The sequence below is a fragment of the Trachypithecus francoisi genome, unplaced genomic scaffold (genome assembly GCF_009764315.1).
Source record: "Trachypithecus francoisi isolate TF-2019V2 unplaced genomic scaffold, Tfra_2.0 Contig01474, whole genome shotgun sequence".
In the NCBI taxonomy this organism is placed as follows: Eukaryota; Metazoa; Chordata; class Mammalia; order Primates; family Cercopithecidae; genus Trachypithecus; species Trachypithecus francoisi.
Window position 1 is genome coordinate 20,748,753 of NW_022681435.1, and position 18,948 is coordinate 20,767,700.

General features: G+C 48.6%; 1 protein-coding gene across 2 annotated transcripts in view; it reads left to right on the forward strand.

Moving 5' to 3' along the window:
- The first annotated feature begins 5,742 nt into the window (after positions 1 to 5,742).
- CNDP1 (carnosine dipeptidase 1) overlaps positions 5,743 to 18,948 on the forward strand; it is a 49,082-nt gene continuing 35,876 nt past the window's right edge. Inside the window, exon 1 of one of the 2 annotated variants that reach the window (XM_033175927.1) lies at positions 5,743 to 5,989. In XM_033175927.1, the coding sequence (XP_033031818.1) occupies positions 5,966 to 5,989 (24 nt within the window). In that variant the 5' untranslated portion in view covers positions 5,743 to 5,965. Of the gene's footprint in view, positions 5,990 to 12,527; positions 12,712 to 18,948 lie in introns of those variants that run through there. The other variant, XM_033175936.1, reaches the window with a different exon arrangement.

Sequence of the window (18,948 nt, forward strand, 5' to 3'; positions counted from 1 at the left end):
CAGAAGAGCACAAACCACTTTTGCAGAGAGGTATGAAGACAGAAATGACCCTGTGACCCCTTTGCAAAAAATGAAGAACTGTTCCCACTCATGCACGAAGCTGGATCTTGTCAAGTGGGAAACAGCCTGTGTAATCTGGGACCAGTTTTTTTTAAAGCAAGTCTAAAGTTTTTTTCAGACTACTGCAGTATGGTACATGATAGGAATATTGAAATTTATTAAAAACAAAAGACTTTCTCTAAGTGTCACTTCTAAGTTTTATTCAAAAAGCAGATATATCTTAGGTCCTTTAGAGAAAGGTGTTTCATACATCAAGAGGCATTGAAAACGGCAGCCACTTGGCCCTTTAAACATGACATTACTAAACTATTTTATTTACTGAAAAGACAAAATGCTTTGAAAAGTGTCCATGAATCCAACGGTGGTCTGCAGATTCACAAATGAATTCTTTGAATATTTCTAGAAGAGCAACCATAGATCTATGTCCATACTATCTACTGGCCTAACAGTTGTAAGAAATTGTATTAAATGGAAAAATGTGAGAAAGTAAATATCTGCTGCCTGATACTGGAGAGGAAAATTGCTGCTATGTCACCCAAGTAAGGAGCTGCCAATTTTAGGGATCATTTCCTTTAAAAAATGATTGACAGTACCTTTAGGGGGAGTTAGAGTTCCTCCCAAAGGATTCATTCATTACTATTTATATAATCCATGTTACAAAGGGCTTTAAAGATGTTTGTCTAAAGTTTCATTGCATCCCAGTGAAATAGGAGGCTTCGTCCCTGTGCTATAGAGGGGAAAGGCCTGAGAGCCGTGTGGTGGCCTGCCATCACCCAGCTGCTGGGAGGCAGCCTTGGGACCCAGGCCTCCCCTCTTCCCCTCCCCTTGCTGGGGGACACTCATGGCCTCCCCTCCATGGCAGGAGGCCAGTTGTTCCTGGTGTGCACTTGGCCTCCCGCCTTTCCCACTGAGGTCTCAATATTTCTCCTTCTGGTTTCCCCCATGGCGATTTCTTGCTGACAGCTTCGGTAAAGGTGCAATTCATAGACCAAACAATCTACCTGTTTAGTGTGAACAATTCAGTGGCTTCTCATATAGTCACAGAGTTGCACAACCATCTCCAGTTGATTTCAAAACATTGTCATTGCCTCCAAAAGAAACGCAGTACCTGTAACCTATCACCTCCCCAACACAATCGCCCTGTCTCCCTCAGGCCCAAGCATCCACTAATCTACTTTCTGTCTCTATGGACTTCCTTTTTTCTTTTCTTTTCTTTTTTTTGAGACAGAATCTGGTTCTGTCACCCAGGCTGGCATGCAACAGCGTGATCTTGGCTCACTGCAACCTCTGCCTCCTGGGTTCAAATGATTATCCTGCCTCGGCCTCCTGAGTAGCTGGGATAATAGGCATGCGCCACCATGCCTGGCTAATTTTTGTATTTTTTAGTAGAGACAAGTTTCACCATGTTGGTCACACGGGTCTCAAACTCCCAACCTCGGGTGATCTGCCCACCTCTGCCTCCCAAAGTGCTGGGATTACAGGCATAAGCCACTGCACCTGGCCTGGACTTTCATATACGTGGAATTATGCAATATATGGCCTTTAGTTTTTGTTTGTTTGTTTTTAAGAAACAATGTCTTGCTCTGTCACCCGGCTGGAGTGCAGTGGCACCACCTTGGCTCACTGCAGCCTCAACCTCCTGGGTTCAAGTGATCCTCCAGCCTCAGCCTCTCAAGGAGCTAGGACTACAGGGTGCGTGACTGTGCCCAGCTAATTTTTAAATTTTTTGTAGAGGCGAGGTCTTGCTATATGACCCAGGCTGGTCTCAAACTCCTGGCCTCAAGCAATTCTCCCACCTCTGCCTCCCAAAGGCATGAAGCCGCCATGCCTGGCCTAATATGTGATCTTTGTGTCTGACTTCCTTCACTCAGAAGAATGTTTTCAAGGTTCATCCATGGTGTCCCATGCATTAGTACTTCATTCCTTCTTATAGCTGAGTAGTGTTGATTTTAAGTATAGACCACATTTTGCTTATCCATCCATAAGCTGGTGGACATTTGGATTGTCTCCACTCTGGCTATTATGAATAATGCTGCTGTGAACATTCATGTCCCAGTTTTTGTGTGGACACATCTCCTCGTTTCTCTTGGGTATATGCCTAGGAGGGGAAGTGCTGGCCAATACAGGAATTCCAATTGTAGCTGCTTGGGGAGCTGCTAGACTGTTGTCCAAAGCAGCTGCACCATTTGACATTCCCGCCAGCAGTGTACCAGGATTCTGATTTCTCCACACCCTCAACAACACCTGTAATCTTTCTGATCATGCCATTCTAGTGGGTGTGACATGGTATCTCAGCATTTCTGCCTGGACCCAATCAATACAAAAATGATCTCGCTTCTAGATCCTGAAGGTTAGAGATAAGACTGATAGTCAAACACCTGTAGAATCCAAGAGTTGGAAGGGCAAACGTAGGTAGCAGCCAGCTCCTGGGACAGAGAGCCTGAGGAAGAGCTACTCCTCAGGGCTAAGTCCAGACCTTGTTGGAGACAGCATGGCCCCGGCCCAGTACCGGGCAGAGAAGTCCATGTGGAGAACTTGCTGAATATGCCTCCCAGGGGTGCCAGGGAAGTTGTGCACAGGGAGGTGGCTTGCTGAAGGCACTGCATGATGAGACTTCCCCAGGAGGGCGTCAAGGGAACTGCTGGCTTCCGGACGCTGCTGGCCACCATGCCTCCACGAGCACGGGCCGGCTGCAGGAAGCTGTCCACGAGGGGGCGCTCTGCTTTGTCCCTCCAGGGCTGCAGTGCGAGGCTGCCTCATTCTGGGAATTAGCATAGGATTACCTACACATACAATCCGAGTGCATAACCTAGTCACAACCTAGTGAGTGCAGTGCCACCTCGGGAGTGATGCTGCCTTATGAAGGGTATGGAAGGTGCTGGGGGATCTGGCTGAAGAATCATGATAGGAGTTCGACCAAGCGAGGTCTGTAAATGGGACATGTCATTGGCACAGAGCTTAATTACCATGGCACAGACCTAGGATGTATTTCTGTCTGCCGACGTGGTATACATCATAGTCTGCCGACACACACAGGTGGTAGCCTCTGACCCAGCAAAGTTAGAGGAAATACTAGCGCCAGGCATTGCCCCTCATACTCTCCAATGGAAACCTGGGAAGCTGAAAAGCACAGCCTAGCTTAGGTTCACGTGTGTTAGGAGCAGGGCACCCAGAGCAGCTTCTTGGTCTCTCTGTCTCCCTCTCTGTCTTTTCCCCTCTCTCTCCACCACCATCTCTCTCTCCTCTCTCCCTTTCTCCCCTCTCTTCTCTCCACTGTCTCCCAGATTTAACTGGCACCGAGATGAAGATGTTTGAAGATGAAAGACTGAGAAGGTAAAATAATTGGGATTCTTGTAGGAGCGCTTTCGCCTGGACTTGTGTTTGGCTTCTGTTCTTGCTAATATCCACTGGAGTCTTTCCTTCCCTCCTTCCAACTATATGAGTAATAGAATCAAATGTCTTCTATTGTCATCAGCTAACAAACGTTTTTAACATTTTTATTTATGTATTTTTAATTTTTATAAAGATGGGGACTCACTCTGTTGCCTGGGTTTGTCTCCAGCTCCTGGCAAGGAATCCTCCTGCCTTAGCCTCCCAAAGTGCTAGAATCCTAACAAAATATTTGAGCCAGCTCTGTTTTCCTCTTTCCTGTTTTCTAGAAAAAAAACTTATTGTGAGGAACACTCATATCTCACATATTTTCTGCAAGGAAAGAGTAAAGTGCATTTGACAGAGGCTGAGAAAGTGGAATTCTCTGATCTGAATTACGTGGACTTTTGAAGCGCTGGACTTGCCCCGGGCTATGCTCTTGCCAGACGTGACTTTGACCGGGTAGGGGCAAGGTTTTCCACTGATGGCTGCAGGCAGCAGGGCCCCCACCCTCGTAGGGTCACAGCCCACACCTGGGCCCAGCCTCATCCTCTCCTTCCTTTCCAGCCCTTGGAATTCTGAGTATGATCCCAGCAACTTGGCCTTCAGGAGAAGGGCCAGGCCCACTTCCCGGGAGCCGCTGTGCTGGGCCTGGAGCTCAAGGAGCCCGGCCCGGCAAGTGTTGGGGAAAAGGTGCGAGGATGGGGAGGAGGTGCAGCTGGTGGAGATGCTGCCCCTCTGCAAGGGAGAGGGGCCCAGCCCTGAGAGCCACAGCTAGCCTCAACTCGCTGAGGTAATGAGTTCCAGCTCTGCCTTTCCAGAGGCTTCTTTGTTGGCAAAAATTATTTGATTATTTGTCCTTTCATTCAGCAAAAAGTTACAGAGTAACTCTCCAGTGTGCCAATCTCTGCAAGAGTTATTAAGAGAGAAATGATGCAAAAGAATCCCAGTCCCCCAGAAAAGTCCCGGGACCCCTCAACCCAGGGCTCTGGCCTGTGCCCTGGTGCCTCCTTTTCTCTGCTGTCCCCTGACCTTCCCACCAAAATTCATATGTTGATGTCGTAACCCCCAGGACCTCAGAATGTGACCTTCTATGGCGATAGGGTCATTGCAGATCGAATTACTTACCTTTAGGTAAGGTCACATGGACATAGGGTGGACCCCTGATAACTGTGTCCTTATGGGAAGGGAAAATCTGGACACACACACAGAGAAAGTCACATGCAGACAAGGGCAGAGATCGGGTGATGCTTCTACGAGACAAGGGATGCCAAGGACGGCCAGCAGCCACGCAGATTGAGGCCTGGAACACGCCCTTCCCACTCAGCCTCAGGAGGAACCTGCCCTGCCCACACCTTCATCTCAGACTTCCAGTCTCCAAAACTGAGACCAATTTCTGTTGCTTAAGCCACCAGTGTAGGGTGCTTTTTAGAGCAGATATTGGGGCTCAGAAGCCAATACCCCAAAATATGGTGCTTTGTGCCAATTGAACTGAAAAGGAGTTTCAAGGCCTCTCACTCCCCCACCCCCACCGTCTCTCCCGGAGATCCTGAAGTGTCCTTATCTCCTTCAAGTCTGACCCACCAAAGAAGAAAAGTGGTCCCTTCCCTGAGTTTTCGTTAACTGAACTCGTGTCTCAGGAAGGAAGGCTGACACCGAACGCGCCAGACAGACTTGTCAAGACCACTGTCTGCTCTGGGGCGCAGCAGACTTGGCCGAAGACTGTGGTGTACTCGTCAAGCCCACGGAATCGTCCCTAGTGAGCCTTGATTGTCCTCAGCTGAAGTCCTCTTTTCTCCTCCCGTCACCTGTTCCGCCAGCATCCAAGCCGCCACTCCTTGTGGAACCTCAGGAAGGTGTCTCAGCTTCCCAGCCCCACTGGGTACTGGTCCTTCATTCTGAAGGTTCCCATGTCACGTAAAACCAGGATCAAATCAATCTGTATGCCTTTTCCCCAATTCAACTGCCTTGTGCAAGATTTTTCAGCGAACCTTCAGAGAGCGGGGGACACTCTCCCCTCGGCCCCTGCACAGCCCTAGGAAGCTAATCCTCAGCTGTCACATTCCATCACAAGGGCCCACAGCCACAGCGTGTGGGGGCCCGTCACGTGAGGGGGCTGTCACCTGAGGGGGCTGTGCCGCTGGCTCGGCTCTGCCTGCTGGCCAGGGCCCGCTCCGTTGCAGAGATGGTACACATATACCCCCAAAGAAGAACCCAGGGAGTCGCAGGCCGAGCCCAGCTGCTGGCTTCCAGTGACATCACATGACTTTGGGGCCACTGCCTCATCCTGTGTCTGTGCATGTGAGATGCATTGTCTCTTCCTCTGCAGTTGAGCTGAATGAATACCTCCGAAGCCGCTTTGTTCTCCAGATGTGAATAGCTCCACTATACCAGCCTCGTCTTCCTTCCGGGGGACAACGTGGGTCAGGGCACAGAGAGATATTTAATGTCACCCTCTCGGGGCTTTGATGGGACTAACTCTGCCACATCTTTTGGAGGTTGGGAAAGTTGCTAGAGGCTTCAGAACTCCAGCCTCATGGATCCCAAACTCGGGAGAATGGTGAGTAGGACCTCCACCCTCAGAGTCTGTGCACTGGGCGCCAGACTTCCATTTGTCCCAGAAGCACGTGTGTTAAGCCCAGGTCGGTAGGTCGGGCACCCAGCGTGGCCCCAGATGCTGCTTCTCATGGTGTTCTCAGGTGCTGTCTTGGCCGAGGAACGTGGTATTTGGAATTACATTTTATCAGTAATGCTTTTGGGTGGCTGTGTGTTCTTAACAATAATTAAATGGCATTATTGTCAAGTAGTTCATATTCAAATTGTTCATGAACTCAGTCTTCTTAAATCAACTTTTTTCTGTACTTTTTCTCTTAGAAAAATGAGTTTTCTCCTGGAAGAATTTGCCTAAATAATGGTAACTGTGTGCTGTTTGCCCTGGTCCCAGTTTCCCGGCTTAAGGGCTAGTTTACGAGAACTAAATCACCGGGCTAAATCACCCCAGGCCTTTCTCGGGCAGGTTTCCATGGCTCAGGTGCAGACCTGAGTGTGGGTGTGGCAGGAAGGCTTCTCTCTAGGAAAACAAGCAGGCAGGTGTCTTTGGCTGTGAGGTTTTGTGGGATTGTGTCCCAGACTACTTGGAAAGATAAAATTCATGGACCCTTTTTATTTCCATTGCAAACACGCACTTACACACACACAGAAATGTTCAGAATTTTGTGGAAGGTTGATATGTAGAAGACTCTCAAAAGACCCTCAAAAGACATACTGAAACAAATACATGCAAATGCGAGGCTAGAGACACAGTGATAAGGCAGGCGGCGACCTGACCACAACCGGATTCTAGAAGCGGTCTTTGCCCACCTGCAAGACCACGAGACTCCCAGACCATGCTGCAAAATCGCTGCTCTGAGAGAGAGAACCTCACCCCATGGCCTGGCCATGCCTTCTATTGCTGACTTTTTTTTTTTTTAAGAACCCATGACTGGCCAGGGCACTGGGGTGAGGGTTAGAAGAGGACATTTCACTGAATACTGTCTGTCTTTTAAAAAGTTTTAAACTGTGTCATGATAGTATCTATTCAAAACATGAACGTTAAAAGCAATATGAAAGAAAATAATTTCCCTGGCTGGGCGTGGTGGCTTATGCCTGCAATCCCAACACTTCAGGAGGCCAAAGCAGGAGGGTCGCCTGAGCCCAGGAGTTCAAGACTGGCCCGGGCAGCATAGTGAGACCCTGACTTTAAAAGTAGCCAGGCAGGGTGGAGCATGCCTGTGGTCTCAGCTACTCAGGAGACCAAGGTGGGAGGATGGCTTGAACCTGGGAGGTCGAGGCTGCAGTGAGCCATGATCACACCACTGCATTCCAGCCTGGGAGGCAGAGTAAGACCCTGTCTCAAAAAAGAAAGGAAATAATTTCTTTTGGACTCAATATAATACCCTTTGATATGAAAGAGAGGAAGAGATTGTAATATGTATTTTCCCCTTTGCGATTCTTTTACTTTTTTTGACTTTTGTTTCAGGTGTAGGGGCACACGTGCAGGTTTGTTACAAAGGTAAATTTGTGTCAGGGAAATTTGTTGTACAGATTATTTCATCACCCAGGTATTAAGCCTAGTACTCATGAGTTATTTTGCTGATCCTCTCGCTCCTCCCTTCCTCCACTCTCCAATAGGCCCCCGTGTGTTGTTCCCCTCTGTGCGTCCATGTGTTCTCATCATTTAGCTCCCACTTACAAATGAGAACGTGCGGTATCTGGTTTTCTGTTCCTGCGTTAGTGTGCTAAGGATGATGGCCTCCAGCTCCATCCATGTTCCTGCAAAGGACATGATCTCATTCTTTTTTATGGCTGCATAGTATTCCCCATGGTGTAGCTGTACCACATTTTCTTTACGCAGTCTGTCATTGATGGACATTTAGGTTGATTCCACGTCTTTGCTATTGTGAATAGTGCTGCAGTTTACATTCTCATGCATGTGTCTTTATAGTAGAATGATTTATATTCCTCTGAGTGTATAACCTAGTCATGGGATTACTGGGTCAAACGGTTGTTTTGTTTTTAGCTGCTTGGGAATTGCCACACTGCTTTCCACAATAATTGAACCATTTTATACTCCCACCAACAATGTGTAAGTGTTCCCTTTTCTCTGCAACCTTGCCAGCATCTGTTATTTTTTGACTTTTTAATACACTTATTTGACTGATGTGAGATGGTATCTCATTGTGGTTTTGGTTTGCATTTCTCTAATGATCAGTGATATTGAGCTTTTTTTCATATGCTTGTTGGCCACACGTATGTCTTCTTTTGAAAAGTGTCTCTTCATGTCCTTTGCCCACTTTTTAACGGGCTTGTTTGTTTTTTCTTGTAAATTTGTTGAAGTTCCTTGATGCTGGATATTAGACCATTGTCAGATGCATAGTTTGCAAATATTTTCTCCCATTCTGTGGGTTGTCCATTTACTCTGTTGATAGTTTATTTTACTGTGCAGAAACTCTTAAGTTTAATTAGATTATATTTGTCAATTTTTGCTTTTGTTGCAATTGCTTTTGGTGTCTTTGTCATGAAATCTTTGCCTGTTCCTATGTCCAGGATGCTATTGCCTACGTTATCTTCCAGGGCTTTTAGGTGTGGGGCTTTATGTTTAAGTTCTTAATCCATCTTGTTGATTTTTGTATATGATGTAAGGAGGGGGTCCAGTTTCAATCTTCTGCATATGGCTAGCCAGTTAACCGAGCATTATTTATTGAATAGGGAGTCCTTTCCCATTGCTTGTTTTTGTTGCTATTGCTGACTTATTACCATCACCTTTTTCTAATACTGAGAGAGAAAAGAAGGTCATGAGTTCTATTCTTGGGATCTTGAGCCTAAGATTGGGCAAACGCTTTCTTTTACTGTGGCACAGATCAAATGCCCACCAACAGCCAGGGTGGATCCCTGGTTGTGGCCCGGGGGACTGGATGAGGTTTGGGGAGCTGGACCACAAGATGCAGAGGGGGCTCTGTGCTGTGAGCACTCGCCCTTCGGATGGGGCACGTGCAATCAGCATGTGTGATGTGCTCCTGTGTGCTCTAGTGCCCGGGCCCAGTCACTCTGGGCAAACAGTGGTACCAGGGATGTGGGCTCTGGGACCAGGAAGCTTCTCTGGGGGGAATGAACGAGGTCATACATCACTACACTTTGTCCACACTCCTTGTTTCTTTCTACAAAAAGCAGCATTCTTGTTAAAACCATAGAGTAGAACTTCTAGCTGTTGATTACAAAAGGCAAAGTACAATTTAGACGAAGGTGGAAAGTTACCCATCCACGTACTATTTACTGCCTTTTTCACTAAATCCCAAACTCAGGGGTTTTTTTTTTGTTTTTTTGTTTTTTTTCTCTCTCAGACTTTAGTGTGAGCAGTTTTAGGGCAGAGGCCCAGGAATCAGCACTTTAAAGAGCATCATCCAATGGCGTTTAGTATATTCACTGACATGCGCAACCATCACCACAGTCCATTTCACAACACTCTCCTCACCTGACCCTCCCATTCCCCCTCCCTCCCCTTATCCCTAAACAACTACGAACCTGTTTTCTGTCTCTATAGATTTTCCTATTCTGGACTTTCATATGCATGGTATCATACAGTATGTGGCCTTTTGTAACTGGCTTCTTTCACTTAATGTAATGTTTTCAAGGTCCATTCGTGTCATAGCATATATCAGGACTGCATTCCTTTTTGTGGCCAAATAAGATTCCACTGTGTGACGATGCCACATTTTGTATTTATCCATTTGTTTGTGAGTGGAGATTTGGGTTGTTCCCACCATTTGGCTGTTATGAATAATGCTGCTATAAACATTTGTGTCCCAGTTTTTGTGTGGATATGTATTTTCATTTCTCTGGGGCATGTACCTGGGAGTGGAATTGCTGGTCAATACAGTAGCTCCATGGATCAGTGTCTGAGGAACTGCCAGACTGCTTTCCACCCTGGCTGCACCCTTGTGTATCCTCACTAGCAGTGTACGAGGGCTCCAATTTCTCCACATCCTCAAAACACTTGTCATCTGACTTTGTGATTGCCGGCATCCTCCTGGGTGGGAAGTGGTGTCTGGTTGTGGTTTGATCTGCATTTCCAATGCCTAATGATACTGAACATTTTTTCCCTCACTTCTTGGCCAAAAGATCTACCATTTTAACAATGACCCTCCCCCTCACCCCAGTCAGGGAATTCTGACAGAGGCCTTCCACCTATCGCCTTTGAGAACATTTTCAACTTCAAGTATAAAGAGTCTCCCTAGATTTTTCTTGGCTTTTCCAGGGTGTATCTCTTGCTCCAACGTTCCGAACCTAAGCCCAGCTCTTATTTAATCTAGCGTTCAGTTGATTTCTAATTAATCAATTCTGCTGTTGATTTGCACAAGATGGGAACTGGCATTCTCTCTCAAGCAACCTGTTAAAGCTAAACAGGGAGAGATTATGGCCAGAAAATACCTGGACATTCGCTGCAAACACTGTCTTCCTACAACAAGGTTTCTCCCCCTTCAAAAACAAACAAAAAGCCTTCCCTATCCAGCAGGGATTTGACTAAGGAGATCTACACCTGTTTGTTCCCACCAGCTTTTAGTTCTTTACGTTAATAGACTCCCAACTCATGACGGAAGGATGCAGGCTTTTCCCAGAGCCTGGATTTCTAAGTAGGTGTGTGCTAATTTTCCGCCACCCACTTCTCCTGCACACTGTCTCACGAAGGGTCTGAGGATGCAGGACTGCCAGGTGGGCTCTTTTCCAGCTCCCAGAGGCTTCCTTATCTCTCATTCCCAGTGCCAGCAGATGCCGGAGGGAGCTATCCTGCACATGAGGCATTCGATCCTTCCTTGGCCAGCTGCTCATCCGCAGCCAGGGAGTTTCCCCACCTGCAGGATTCCTCCGCCCAAACGCCTTGTTAGAGTTGTTGGTGCAGATAGGCCCCCAAGCACGACCACCTGCTCCTGAGCAGCAAGAGGTTCCTGGGATCAGTGGCGTGACCGCAGGCGCAGTGGCCATGAACTCAGGTTGGCCCAGGGCACTGCCTGCTTGTCAAGGCTCAGCCTGCCCCAACCCTGCTCTCTCGTTTTAATGGAAAGTTTCAAACAAGCACAAACATAGACAGATGAGGATAGTGAGTCCCTGTGTGTCTATCGGCCAGTTCCAACAATTACCAACACGTGGCCCATCTTGTTTCAGGAGAGCCCCTCCCAGGACCCTCACGCTCAGCATCCAGATAATCCTACAGTAAATTCCAGACATTGCATTATTGCATCTGTAGGTTGTTCAGCACATATCTTGAAGGCGAGCACGTGTGTATATCAACAATACCATTAACACACTATAAACTAGCAATAATTCCTTTAGATCAACAAATATACAACCTACAACCTGTGGTCAACTTTATCATGTTGTCCCCTAAAATTATTTTTACCATTGGTCTTTCAAATCAGAATCTAAATAGGATCTACACTTTACATTTGTTTGGTATAAATCTGTTGTTGTTTTTTTTTTCTTTTGCTTTTTGAGACAGAGTCTCACTCTCTTGTCCAGGCTGTAGTGCAATGGTGCAATCTCAGCTCACTGCAACCTCCGCCTCCTGGGTTCAAGCGATTCTTCTGCCTCAGCCTCCCTTTTAGCTGGGATTACAGGTGCCCACCACTGCACCCAACTAATTTTTGTATATTTTAGTAGAGGCAGGGGTTTCACCATGTTGGCCAGGCTGGTCTCGAACTCCTGACCTCAGATGATCCACCCGCCTCATCCTCCCAAAGTGTTGGGATTACAGGCATGAGCCACCGCACCTGGCCTCTGCCCTGAATTTCTGATCTGACCTTGAGTGCCTGGAATGGGCACCCTGCATCAGCCTGGCCCCCTGTACATGACATAAGAGGGAACAGCAGCAGCTCTCTTGGGGAACCTCGGTGAGGATTGGAGGGCAAGTCGAGAAAGGAGAGCCGTGTTGAGACACGTGGGGGTGTAACCTACTCATCCTGGCTGTGTGATCCCAGGCAGTCTCTTGACCCCTCTAGTGCTTCAGGTCACTCGTCTGTGAAATGGAGCCACAGTGGCTCTGCCTCCCTGAATTTTCAGAGTGATTGATGACGTCGTGGCCATGAAGTGCTTGGCTCCATGCATGTGAAGATGCAATAAAAATGTAAATGTGACCTTACTGCAAATGGACACGACTTCTATTAGTCAACAAATCACATGATGTGTGGAATCCCTAACTCACTCCAGCACTAGAATCTGAGGAACATTGCAAACATCACATTTCGGATCTGGCTTCTAATGAAGTGATGCCGATTTTCTTGTATCATGGGTGGTTTAGCACAGACTGCTATAGACAGTTAAATGCTAGTTCCAGACACCCACTAGCAGCGTTCTGGGACAGCCCTGCGAGTTGTTGGGTACTGGAACACACTTTTCTGTGGTTCACAATGGAAACTTGTAGGTTCTGAAAGTGGAGGGGGGAATGGGGCTGTGGTCGGGAGCCATCACCCGCTGGAGGCTCACAGTGAGCACAGCCCCAGCCATGGGCTCTGCTGAGGCACCTGGGGAAGGAGACAGGAGGCGTGCAGAGGCACCATTTAGCTGCCACAGGAGCTGCCAGGAAAGGCGCAGCGATCGGATCCTCCCCTGAGCATGCACGGTCTAGGGCAGCTGTCCTAGCTTCTCAGCAGGTTGTCATCTGTGGCTCACCAGAAAGAGATGCTGCCCTGGTGACTGCCACTCGGCTGGCTTGGGACCCTGGCAGGTTCAGGAGCGGATGGCATCTGGAGGGTAGGTAGCATTTGTTGGCTGGAGCTGAGAGCCAGCTCCTGGAGGAGTCACAGAAGGAGAAGGGGTGGGTGGGCCCAGCCACCATCCTACTGGTCCTAGCGCAGAGCGCCTGCCCAGGAGGAAATACGCACCCGCGGATGGTTTATGGGAGGGAACCTGGGCGGGCTGTTGCACGGTTGGTCTCACTGTCACAGGGCAGGCAGCAGCAAGGCTGGAGCAGGGGACCTGAGCCCTGAGGTCCTCCCCAGCCCCATTGTCCCAGCCCTAATGAGGAGGTAGGGGCTTTCTGTCCCCAGAGCACCTCTCCGCAGGCCCCACAATGCCCCAGTGTTCCAAGTCGCAGTTGCTCTTTCCAGCAGTTACAATCCACTACTTCAGAAGCACTGTGTTTGGGACAAAGGTACCTTTCACGGTACACGTGCCTCAGCTTCCGGCACCACAGCACATAAAGTCAGGGTGCTGTCCCCTCCCGACCCCCGAAGGAATGGGGCACATTGTGAAAGGGAGAGAAACAGTGCTAAGATAAGGCACGCACAGATGGAACTCCCCAAAGACTGCAGATGAGGAGGGGTCCCCTGCGCCTTCTAGGACAGCTCCAGCGCCCTGGTATCCCAGAGTGCATGGTGATCAGGGCGAAACGCCTTTGCGTGTTTCAGCTTCACAGTTTGCCTGGGGCAGTCTTGTTACCCAACGTTGCACCTTGTACTGCAGGCCAGAGGTGTGGGCAGGAGCACTGCCCTGAGCCATCCCAGAGGCCCTGTCCCTGCTGACAGGGTGAGGTTTGCTTGTTGAGGTCCTGGTGTCAAGGCCTAAGTTATTAGTTATTCTTTGCTAATTCCTGGAGGCTGAGGTTATCCAGGATACAAACATTTATGCCTTTTAAGGTATCCTGAACAGAGCTTGTGAGCTTTGAAGTGGACCCTTTTTATCTTCGCCCGAATCTTGCTCTCCTCCCATTTGGGAAAGTTTGCAGCAGTTGCTTTCCCAGCACTGAGCCTGGCACTGGGCCAGGCTGTGGGGACATTGCCTCCCAGGAAGTGAAATCATTGTCAGGCAGCTCCGATCAACACACAGTATGAGTTCACCCTTAAAACTCCCCATCCACTTCAAGCAAAGCAATTATATATACTTCAGGAATTTTTTTTTTTTTTTTTTTTTTTGAGACAAGGTCTCATTCTGTGATCCTCCCGCCTCAAGCCTCCTGAGTTACTGGGACTACAGGTGTGCACCACCTTGCCTGGCTAAGTTTTAAAATCGAACTTAATTTATGTAGAGACAGAGTTTCTGTGTTGTCCAGGCTGGTCTTGAACTCCTGGGCTCAAGTGGTCCTCCTACCTTGGCTTCCAAAAATGCTGGGATTACAAGTGTGTGCCACTAAACACTGTTTGAAAACTGTAAGCCACCAATTTAAGACCTGGACCTGGAATGGGCATCTTAAAGCACCAGGTGGAGGCAACCATTGCGTTTTAGGCAGAACTCATAACAGAGAAGGAGAATAAAATGACTATCATTCAAGTCGAGGCTGCAAGCCAAAGTTCTGAAGTATGTAAGCCTTGAGAAAAACAGCTCTTGCATTGTGTTAGAAAATGGGTTTACCAAGACTGACATACAAAGAGTAGAACATGTTTAAAACGGATACAAATGAAGTATGTTTAAATTCTTCAAGAGACAAATGAAAGACTAACACCCACATGAACGAATGAGAAAATACAAAACGTAAGCGGGCACCTATGAATCAGGAGCAGTTGGGGGCGGGGTGTGCTGGCTCATGCCTGTAATCCCATCACTTTGGGAGGACGAGGCTGGCAGATCACTTGAACCCAGGAGTTCGAGACCAGCCTGGCCAACGTGGTGAAACCCCATCTCTATTAAAAATACAAAAAATTAGCCGGGCGTGGTGGGAGATGCCTGTAATCCCAGCTACTTGGGAGGCTGAGGCAAGAAAATCGCTTGAACCCGGGAGAAGGAGGTTGCAGTGAGCCAAGATCACGTCACTGCACTCCAGCCTGGGTGACAGAGCAAGGTTCTGTCTCAAAAAAAAAAAAGAAAGAAAAAAGAAAAAGGATATTATATAGTGGTAAGAAAATAATAACCAGGGTGTACTGGGTTAAATAACGCTCCTCCAAAAATGCCTGTCCACCTGGAACCTCAGAACGTGGCCTTATTTGGAAACAGGGTCTTTACAGATGTAATTAGTTAAAAAGAGGTCATTCTGGAATAGAGTGGGCCCTAAATCCAAAACCCAGTGTCCTCCTAAGATGACAGTACACAGAGAGACACAGAAAGAGGCTGACTGTGCACACACAGAGGCAGAGACCGGAAGGACACCGCCATAGCAAGGAGCGCCGGGGTCTGCCGCCAACACCGGAAGCTGGAGGGGCAGGAAGGACCTCCCCTGGAACCTGCAGAGGGAGCCCGGGCCTGCCAACACGTGACTGAGGTTTCTGGCCTCTAGAACTGCCGGAGAGTAAAGATCTGGTGTTTGGCCTCCGCTTTGGGGTGCTTTGTTCCAGCAGCCTGAGGAAGCTAGTGGAGACCACTGGGAAAGCCCCACCCTCTCCTCGAATCGGCCCTTGTTCTCGACTTTACGTTTGTCGATCTTTTGTTCAAAGCCAAAAGGTGGCCTGAGATGCCATTGCCAGAGGTGGCCAAGCCCTGGAGTCCACACCCGCCTTTAACCAGGGACCTTGGTTCACAGGCATCAAGGATGCCTAAAGTCCTGCACTTTGAAGTCAAAGTAATTTTGCTGTGAGTTGAATGTGTAAGATAACACTTTAAAGGCTGTGTACATAATTACAGGTTTCTAGAAAAGAAACGTGTTCTTTGGTGCTGTCTGCATTTTGGTGTCTCCACCCTGGCCCACGGTCCCACCAAAACCCTGCCAGGCTCTCTTCTCCTGACTCTGTGAGAAATCTCTGCTCTCTTCCTCGCCACCCGTCCTCTGTCTCCAGTCCGCGTCTCTCTCAACTCCCCGTTCCCTCAGACCCTCCTCCTCCTCTCTGCTATTCTGCAGCCGGAACATCTCAAGTTCACGTGCTGCCCCTGAGATGGTACAGTCTCCCCTGCAGGTATTCTGTAAATATCCTATTGACACTTTTACACAGAAATCACTCAAATGAAATTTAAAGGAAGAAGAGCCAGTGGCTCTGGTGTGGCCACAGCTATGAGATCTCCAAAGGCGATTTTCGCCTTGGGTTTTGGCTCCAGTGTCAGGCACAGCCTCGTGGATCCCTTAGGATTTACACCTTTCACCCCTCAAAACCGAAAGCCATGTCCTGCTCCCCCATTGGAAACACACTTTTGCCTCTGAGGAGCTCACAGCTCAGTCTTACCTGATGACGCCACTGTCCCTGGTAGAGTATGCTTCAGTGTATCGATTTAACTGTCATGAGATTCTGGCCTGTTGGAGAAATAACTGAAATCACTGGTTATTTCATTCACTCTTTTTTGTCATTGTTGTTTGGCTGGCTGTGTCATTGTGCTACAAGCCACTGTTATGTTTCTAGATGACGGAAGGTTCTGGAAGTGGTGCAAAGTGGTGCTGTGCTGTCTCTCTGGCTGATGTCTGACGAGACCCAGATCCCCGTCCAGACTGTGGGGAGTAAAAGTGTCTGAAGGGGCATTGTTCCCGTTACCGACACACCAGCCTCACACCCTGACAATGCGAGCTTTCTTTTCCCCACTGCCTACCCATGAGGACCCCAGACACAGGTGGGAGCACCGAGGGCTCACCTGGGCGGCTTGGTTGCTGGACTAGCCATCTGCTGCCCAGGAGAGAAGACACTGTACAGTGCCATGGGCTGTGATGTGCCAGATGTGGTATCATCTCGTGCCACCCCCCTGAAGGCACTTGGTAGGTGCCACATGCCGTATTCTCTCGTGCCACCCACCCTGAGGGCACATAGTAGGTCCCACTGTCCCTGCTTCAGAGCCTGTGTCCTGAGCCAGCCAGTTCCTACGTGCTGGCACCTGAGCTTTAGGCCAGCTCTCCCTGCAAACCACGAAAACAACCACCCCGTGACTGGCACTCAGTTCCTTCTCCGTCCCCTGGCTTCGGCGGTCTCTGACTTCTTGCGGCTCTGCTCAGCGTTCAAGGAGCAGCTCTGTGCGGATCCTAGCGAACGGAGTACACTTTGTTAGTTCCAACCATTTCACGTGGTGTGTGGCCTCACGTTCTGGGAATGAGTCTAAACTGCACGTGGCCTCAACCAATGTTCTTCTCGGGGGTCAAACTCACAGGTTGGGCCAGACTTAGAGGATGATGGAGGGACTCACAGTTCTTGGGACTTTCTGGGGAACTGTGCTCCCTGGAGTTTGTCCGGGCTGCTGACTGAAGGAAATGCGCCCTCGCTGATTCCTCCATGGGTCTTGCTGCCAGAGTGAGTTAATCAATCTGCAGGAACCACGTTGGCTCAGCTCTGTGCCCACAGGAACCCAGCAGAATCCAGGAAAGCCTGTTTCTGTTGTGTATTAAAAATCCTGTGATGGTGAGATAAACTACGCTACTAAAACATTCTTTTCTGTGTTATAACAAATTCATCAGAGCAGACCGAGGACAGAGCAACCTCTATAAAACAATCCCACAAGGACTCTTGACTAGGAGGTCAATAGAATTCTTGGCATCCAGGATGACTGACCGGCACTGAGGTTTCTTCCCCTGAACAAGGGTCTGGCTGATTGGCCCTTGTGTGGACACCAAAGACCCACCCTTGGCCTGAGGCTTTGTGGGAGGTGGAGGCAAGAGCGCTTTCTTTCATTTTCTATTCTTTCTTCTGTTCAACACCCAAAATAAACAAAAACAACCAGTGCAAAAGTGGGGTTTTCCCACAGCACCCCTGCTCCGTCCTCCTTTAGGGGTGCCTGCTCCTCTCCTGGCAGGAGACAGAAGTGTCCTTCGTTAAAGTATCTTGGGCCACTGTCAAGGCCTCGATCAGCTAAACCCACAGGGCATCCAACTCTCCAGTTGTTAGTGAGAGCTAAGAGAGAGGTGGAGGTGCAGCCAGTGCCAAGCTGTGGGAGGAGAAAGAGAAGAACGATATGTCAAGACACTAAGAAGACTCAGGAAGTGCCCTGGGACCTCTCACTTTGGGGAAGGGCAGGTTGTGATGGTAACACAGCAGAGGATGTAAACCTCCCCTAAGAGTTACAGGATTTAGAAAGGAGGCTCAGCACAGGGGCACTTGGAACTTTTGTTCCAAATCTAAAAACCTAAGGACAATCAGCTGGGATAAACACAAGCCTCTGCAGCAAATGGGGTTCCCCTCAGGGTCCCATAGCCAGTGGGAGCTTAGCACCCTCAGCTGGGCAACTGCCCACCCTGGCCTTTCCAAAAGACTCTCTCAGTCCAGGACTCACCCTACGCATCCCTAACCCCAGCACCCAAGTGCAGCTTCCTGTTCTGCAGCTCCTCTTTCTTCTTTTTGCAAGGTCAAAAGCCAGGAATAACCTTTCTACATCCCTGGATTTTCACTGGGTGATGAGAGTTTGGATCGGTGTCGCTGCCAAATCTCATGTTGAGATGTGGGGCTTGGTGGGAGGTATTTGGGTCACGGGAGTGGATCCCTCCTAGTGCTGTCCTCACAATAGTGAGTGAGTTCTTGCAAGATCTGATTGTTTAAAAGTGTGTGGCGCCTCCCACTCTTGCTCACGTCCTTGCCGTGTGAGGATCCTGCTCCTGCTTTACCTTACACCATGGGTGAAAGTTCCTTGAGGCCTCCCCAGAAGCTGAGCAGATGCCAGCACCATGCTTATACAGCCTTCAGAACCATGAGCCAATTACACCTCTTCTCTTTATAAACTGCTCAGCCTCAGGTATTTCTTTATAGCACTGCAAGAACAGTCTAACACAGAAAAGTGGTACTGAGAGTGGGGAATTGCTATAAAGATACCTGAAACTGTGTAGGCAACTTTGGAACTGGGTAATGGCCAGAGGTTGGAAGAGTTTGGAGAGCTCAGAAGAAAACAGGAAGATGAGGGAAATAGTTTGCGGCTTCTTATAGACTGGTTAATGGTTGTGACCAAAATGCTGATAGTGATTTGTGCAGTAAAGTCCAGGCTGATGTGGTCTCAGATGGAAAAGAAAAACTGATTGGGAACTGGAGCAAAGCTCACCCATGTTATGCCTCAGCAAAGGGCTTGGCTGCATTGTGTTCATGCCCTAAGGGTCTGTGGAATTTGAACTTAAGAGTGATGACTTAGGGTATCTGGCAGAAGAAATAAAAGTAGCAAAGTGTTCAA